This window comes from Arachis stenosperma, chromosome 7 (assembly GCF_014773155.1).
Source record: "Arachis stenosperma cultivar V10309 chromosome 7, arast.V10309.gnm1.PFL2, whole genome shotgun sequence".
Taxonomy (NCBI): Eukaryota; Viridiplantae; Streptophyta; class Magnoliopsida; order Fabales; family Fabaceae; genus Arachis; species Arachis stenosperma.
In genome coordinates this window covers 46,542,675-46,550,238 of record NC_080383.1, presented here as the reverse complement: position 1 = coordinate 46,550,238, position 7,564 = coordinate 46,542,675, and the positions used below count along the sequence as shown (strand labels likewise).

At 26.1% G+C, this 7,564-nt stretch overlaps 1 protein-coding gene across 1 annotated transcript; it reads left to right on the top strand.

Annotated features, from left to right (window-relative positions):
- Positions 1-6,555: 6,555 nt before the first annotated feature.
- LOC130939761 (G-type lectin S-receptor-like serine/threonine-protein kinase At1g11410) lies at positions 6,556-6,953 on the top strand. Its single transcript, XM_057867841.1, has 2 exons — positions 6,556-6,690; positions 6,774-6,953. Exons 1-2 carry the CDS (start codon positions 6,556-6,558, stop codon positions 6,951-6,953), a joined length of 315 nt encoding a protein of 104 aa, XP_057723824.1.
- The last annotated feature ends 611 nt before the right edge of the window (positions 6,954-7,564 follow it).

Genomic DNA, 7,564 nt, shown 5'->3' with positions numbered 1-7,564 from the left:
TTAATTCATTAAATCCAATCAATTATTATAAATTAATTATATATACTAATTAATTCAATCAATTATTTCTTAATTTATTTTTTTGAAATCAATAAATCAAATAAAATCAATTATACTAATTATTTGTACCAACTAATTATATTTTTTATTCCTTTCATTTTTATTTTACCACTATAAAAGACCCATATATGCTAGAAAAAAAATCATTTATTTACCAATTACTCTTTCATTGGGTAGCTTTTATAACAATTCTTTTTCTTCTTTTGAGGTGTCGTCGCAAGAAAGCAACTATCATTGACACAAACCACCACACACTCTCCAACTCCTGTGCTCATCATTCAGAGTAATATATGATATGTTATTCATGAAGCATTTATAAACCACGGTGTTATCATGTATGCATAAATAAACAAAATTTTGTATTTAAAATTAAGAAATTTACCTGTTTGTGTGGTATATTGTAGTGTGAAATTACTTTTAATTTGTGTTGTGCAACGATGTTATGGTCCAATCTATGATTTTATTTCATCCTTTTCTCTTATATATCAATTTGACGTATTTTTATTTATTATTATTGAAACGGATGTGATATGAAATTTAAAAAAAAAATACTTTCACACTCAATTTATTTTATTGTAATCTTCTATATTTTCCATTTTCTTTCTATTCATTTTATTTTCTTTTTAAATATCATATAATTTATTATAATTTATACCAATTAATTAATTATAATTCATTATATTAATTAGTTTAATTCATTAATTTATAATATGCATGATAAAATAGATCATTTGTAACTTATAATGTTAATTCTTCTAAAATCTAAATCTGAATAATTATATTTTTATTTTTTGTTATGAACAAAATATTATTAATAATGAATAATAATTAATCACTCATACTTTTAATTAAAGTATTTGGATAATTTTTATATTTATTAATATTAATTTTTTATCATTTTTTGTAAATAAACTGTATTATAATTTTATGTTAGTTCATAAATGATTAACGATTGATGTTCATGAAACTATGTTACTCTAAATTTTATATTTTACAAATATTTTATTTAAATATAATTTTTTAAACATAAAAATTTATTATTTTTAATAATATCATACCTTTACTTTTTTTTTAATTATTCTAAAAGAATTTTTATCGAATACTAATTAAAGTGATCCTTCCATTTGTTTTTACTAATCTATTATCTAACAATTATATAAAATTAACATTGTATTAATGAATTTAATATTAAAGTTAATTTGACTTTTTATTTAGAGTATTTTTTTATTTTTTTTAGTCTAATCAACCAAAACTATCCAATTATGAATAGTCATTTCTATCTTATATTATATTATTAATTAATTAAAATTACTAAAATATAATAATATAGTTCTGTTTTTTATTTTTATATTTAGTCCAATCCATTTAAACTATATAATAATCACTTCAATTTTTATATTTTATAATATAATACTACATACATTAATAGTAAAATAACATAGTAAATTGTCATATTTTAATATTAAATATAAAATTAATACTACAAAAATCTACTTAATATACTGCAATTGAATTTTCTCCCAACTAATGAAAATGAGGTGTCAATTTCTCATAAATTTATTTTTTTCCCAAAATGAAACTATTATTCTCTCTTCTAAATATATTTAAGAAAAATATCTTTATTATAATTATATTATAATTATATTACAATTATATTACAATTAATATTTAATGAGTAATGCTCATGATTATACTAATTTAGGAAAATATCTTTATTACAATTATATAAAATCAATATTTAATACATTATCAACTAATAAAAGTGAGGTGTCAATTCCTTATGAATTTATTTTCTCTCTAAAATAAATGCACTATTTTCTCTTCTAAATTTATTTTAGAAAATATCTTTATTATAATTATATTACAGTTAGCATTTAATGAATAATGCATACTTATATTAATTTAATAAAATATATTTATCATAATTATATAAAATCAATATTTAATGTATTATTAAATTAATTATCAATCAAAAATATTTTTAATCATTTTAATTATATTGATATAATTCTAAGAGGAGTGCTACACATACAAGTCATTTTTGTTTACAAGTCTTACAAGTTGGACCTAACACGCGCGTTACTGAATCATCTTCGCGTGTTTCATCTTCGTTTCCTTTTTTACGAAAAAGAAGAAGAAGAGACACAGAGAAAGAGGAAGAAGAAAAAGAGGCAAAAAAAAAACGTGAAAACGGCGTGAATATAAATGACTTGTATGATTTGTATGGAAAAGCGTTCTTTCTTTGCCTTCGATCTCCTTCTGTTTTTTTCGATTTGCATGGTTTCTAAAATCAAGCTTTGAAATTGTTTTGAAGATGATGGAACTTTAGAAATACACCTGAACGATTACAAAAATACACCTAAACAATTACAGAAATACATCCAAAGCATTACAGAAATACACCCAAACAGTTACAGAAATAAACCAAAGGATTACAGAAATACACCCAAAGGATTACAGAAATACACCCAAAGGATTTAAGAAATACACCCAATATAGGGGGAGACAGTATATTACTATATTTCTTCTTGAAATCTTTTAATGTTTTGCTGGTTAAGAATGAGGCACATGATAGAGACAATCTAGAAAAAAAAATCTAGAAGAACAGTAAAACAGTACCTTGAATAATGTTTCTTCGTTTTTCTGGTGATTTTGATGAAGGAGAAAGAGAAAACGAAAAGAGGAGAAGAAATTTCAATAAAAAAAGAGGGAGGAAGAGGTAGTGTTGATGACGATGATAACGAGAGAGAAAAATTACGAAAAAGAAGAAGAAGAAGAAGAAGAAGAAGAAGAAGAAGAAGAAGAAAAGAAGAAGAAGAAGAAGAATATAAAAAAAGTGAAACGGCGTGAATATAAATGACTTGTATGACTTGTATTAAAAATCACTTGTATGTAGAGAATTACTCTAATTCTAATTCTCATTCATTATGTAATAATTTTATTTATTTAAAGTCTTAATTAAATTCGATATAATTGTACCAAGTATCTACAATTAATAGTAACATAATACTATAATTTTAAGTTGTATAATAAAATAAAAAAGAACGTAGTAATTTATATTTGCTTCCTATATAGCAATAATATTATATATATTTATATATCTCCTCTTTTAGCTCTTTCCTAAAAATATTGGCATATAATTAATGTAGATAACATATATATTGAGCAAGTATCTCCATTGAATTAATCATAAAGGTTAATAAAACATAATGGCATAATTTTTATCTAATTGTAGCAAGTATCTCCACTAAAAATATTGGCAAATTATTATTGTGTATAATTAATGTGTGTGTCTATATATATATATATATATATATATATATATATATATATATATATATATATATATATATATATATATAATGAGTAATAGCGAATTTTTACAATTTTTATCGTTTAAAGAATTCATAATTCATATATTGTTCTTCTTTTATTTTTTATTTTTTATACCTAATGGCTACTAGCTACGATTTTATCAATAGTATTACCTATGGTAGATTATGTGATGAAATAGTTTGGAAAATAAATGCAAGAATTATAAGGTTATGGAAAGTCTCATCCAAATTTGACAAGAGTAAGACAACTTACATAGAAATGGTTCTAATGAATGTTAAAGTTAGTTGATTATTTTTCATGATTTTTTCAAGTGATACTAGGTCCAATTTATAAATATTTTTTGTTCGTATTTTAAATTTATTTGATAAGTAAACCCTTGCAATCAAAGATATTGCCATTTAATAGCTTTATAAGTGCTAATAGTTTTTATATTTAATTTGTTTTACAGTGTGATAAAATTTATTGTTCAATCAAGAATTATTTGGCAAAGATATTTGAGAATGAACTGATTGAGGAGAAGGTCTATATTTTCTCAGATTTCGTGATTGAGGAATCAAGCGAAATTTATCTTCCGACTGCACACGTGTGTAGAATAACTTTTAAGAAGGAGTCACGTATAATAAATATGGTCGATGATCATAAAATTCCTTACAATTATTTCAATTTTCTTACTCATACTGATAAATTGAAACAAACAAATGAACAATCCAGCTTATTTAGTACATATATTAATCTACACAAAACTTTTTTTTTTGCCAAGAAATTATATAATAGCATCATTTTATCGATAACATAAATTTTAATAGTTTATTTATGCAAATGTTTAAAATTGTATTGCGACTTTTTAAAGGTATGTCCTTTTATGAATATATTGTTAGTTTTATCGTTTAATATAAAATAAATTGGTAAAAGTTATTTAATTTATAAGTAATTTATTATGTTATTCATTTATTTGTCCTTAATTTGATATTTTTAATTCTTTTTTTAATTAGATGTTATTGGATTCTTGACTGAAAAAGAAGAACTTATATCATGGTCAAAAATAGGAAGTGACCATTACATTGTGGTTGGTCTTCGTGATTTGGAGTATGTGAAATTTTAATATTTCACAATGAGATTTTATTTTGTAACAATTATTTATACATATACAAAATATTTTATCTTTTTCATTATATATTACTACTTATTTCTCTTAATTCTTGCTTTTATTTAGAAATAAGAAAAAATAAAGTACATACTGTGAGATCAATTTACAACCCAATTATTCAATTATCTATTTGATCACCAAACAACCGAATCATACTTATTCTTCAATTAACAAAATTTAATAAAGGCATTGGTAAGCATATTGGATTACCTTTTATTCACTACAAAATTCTTGCTTGTTTGTGGAAGATTTTTAGTGGGGGTTATTATAAACCTCCATAATATATTTTAATAGTGACTATTTTTAAAATCTCCCTAAATCATTAACAATAACTCCCACAACCCAATCAATACTAAAAAAAACTTCTAGCTCAAATAAATATCAGCCCAAAACAAGAAATAAAAAAAAAGAACATTCAGAATTGGGCTCAGAGAGAGAGAGGAACCTCTGTGAAACCCTAAAATCTCCATGTCACTACCGCCATTCATCTCCTTGCCGCCGTCGTCTCCGATCCTCCGTCAAAACGTTGCCGCTGGAGTTATGAATGGAGATCGTGGAGCCTCTGAATTTTTGTTGACCTCTCAGTGACGATTTGATTCAAATTGTTGAGGTAATGGTTTAAATCTTCCGCTTCTACGTCGTCTTCCACCACGGGTTGTGCCGCTGGTTCTGCTTTTCCTCCGGCGGCTTAAAGCACTAAGAGTGCGGTTTCGGCACGGATTCGATGGTGTGGTTTGGGCGCGAATTCGGTAGTGCTAGCTGAGGAGATCAAGAAGGCGAGCTAGTGAGTCTCTGTAAGCTTCGATTGAAGATATGTTCAAAGCTATCAGATCTCGTGGACTGATTTTCATGTCGTGTCGAGTCATTACAATGAGGATTTGTTCCTAATTTTTTCTCGTTCTTTGCTTTCTTCAATTCTTCAAATTTTTTCAAAGATACTAGTTTTTGTGATAATTTGATGATATAGTTTTAGCAAAGTTATACACAAATCCTATTTCTTATGTTCTAATGTACTCTTTTCTTTTGTAAATTTTTCAGGCCAAGGCAGATGATTTGATATATATTTAGTTAAGTTGATTTGATATATTAAGTTAAGTTGATTTGATATATTATAAAGGTGAAGAGACATAAATGGAAAATCGTTATTCTCTATTAAAAATTTTGATTTTTCTTGAAGTAAAAAGGGTGTTAGGGTTCATAGTTTAGGTGATCATTAGGTTCAATTATTTTCATTAGAGGTTATTCTCTTTTATCGATGCAGATTTGTTTTAACTATGAATTGCTTAAAAGAATATAAATTCTTCACTTTATTACAACTGTAGTGATGAACTGATGATTGGCCTCATTCCTAGTGAAATAAATAGCTATTGCTATTGCTTAAGATAGTTTATCCTTCTTGATTTTTTTTTCTTGTGAAAGAACTTGCAAATACCAATAAAAGTGCAAGAGCTAAATGACTAGTTGCTTTCCAGTTTCCATTATTCATATTTTTTCCTTTATAAGGTTTGAAGCTGCCTTTTGATGTGTTTTTTTCTTTCATTTCTTGTAGTAATTAGCCTCATGTCATAAAAGAATATGCTTTGTGGTTTGGTGATCTTAATGACTTGAAGATTCTACCAGATGCAGGCCAAGATCTTTATATTAGAATTCTTGCTTCAGAGTTAGGTATGTAATACATTTACTTGGCCTTAAACTGCTCTTAATCTTTCTCTAATTCTGAATTATATTATATGGTTTATCTTTGTGTTTTGTACTGTGACATTAAACAATTCAAGAGACAAAAAATGGATGCAAGGGCAAGATACAAATTGCAGTTTGGGACACAATTGGCGTATTATGTGGCATGCTCTTCGCTTCATGTTTGATATGGAATGGACGAAAAAATGTCACTCTGAAAGGTAAATAATTCTCCTTTCTTTTTTATTGTGCAGTAACTTATTGAATTATTATCATTATAATGGAGAGTAATTATTAATTTGTCTTAAGATAATTTAGAGACCAATATAGAATTAATGGATCATATCAAGAAAGAACAAGAGGAGGATCCAGAGCTTCTATTGTATGACCTATCAGTTATAGCTTTTTGCATTGATAACTTTTTAGACAAAAATAAGCTTGGAGAAGGTGGTTTTGGATCTGTGTTTAAGGTAAGAAACATATTACTTTTTTCAAGGATATTAGAATAGCAAAATGAAAAACTTTAAGCTAATTTGCAATTGATAAATGGCAGGGTACATTGGAAAATGGACAAAGAATAGTAGTTAAGAGGCTCTCAATCGGTTCTGGACAAGAGATCAAAGAATTTAAGAATGAAATTGCATTAATTAATGAAGAGAAATTACTTATATATGAATATATGCCTAATAAAAGCCTGGATGTTGTTATATTTGGTACAAAATCTAGAATTTAGATGCATGCTAAAATTAATATTAGCTGTAAAAATTCTTGCCTTAATATTAGCTGTAAAACTTCTTGCTTTGATATGTGTAAAACATGCTAAAATTAATAATAGCACAAGAGAATTTTCTTATTTTTCTTGTTAATCTTTTTTCAGCTTTGTTGAAAATTTCCTTGTTTGTGCAACTGGAAAAGAACCAAACTGCTGTGGCATGAGTCAATGTCCATGAACTTAAATGGCACTGAAGGTAAGAATAAGATCTCTCAAGAGTTTCATCTTTTTTCAAATTAATTGTGAAATTGTGTAATTGTTTTTATGCCGACATCAATAATGGATGTCTCTGCCTTATAGTTCTCGGTTTCGGCCTTGTTCTTTGGTGGAAGTACAAGCACAATCAACAAGCATTTTTTGATGTTAAAGGTACTTTCCAATTAGCATCATAGTTAGCATTTTCTTCTTCTTTAATACTATAATAGTTCCTTCAATTCTTGTACAGCTAGGAGTCTGTTACTTATCCACTGACTTCCCTCACGCCCACTTCTTAAGGGTTCGCTTTTTTACTTTTCTTCTTCTCCACTTCCTCCATTTTCATTTCAATTACTTTACTGTGTGCTTGGTTTTGC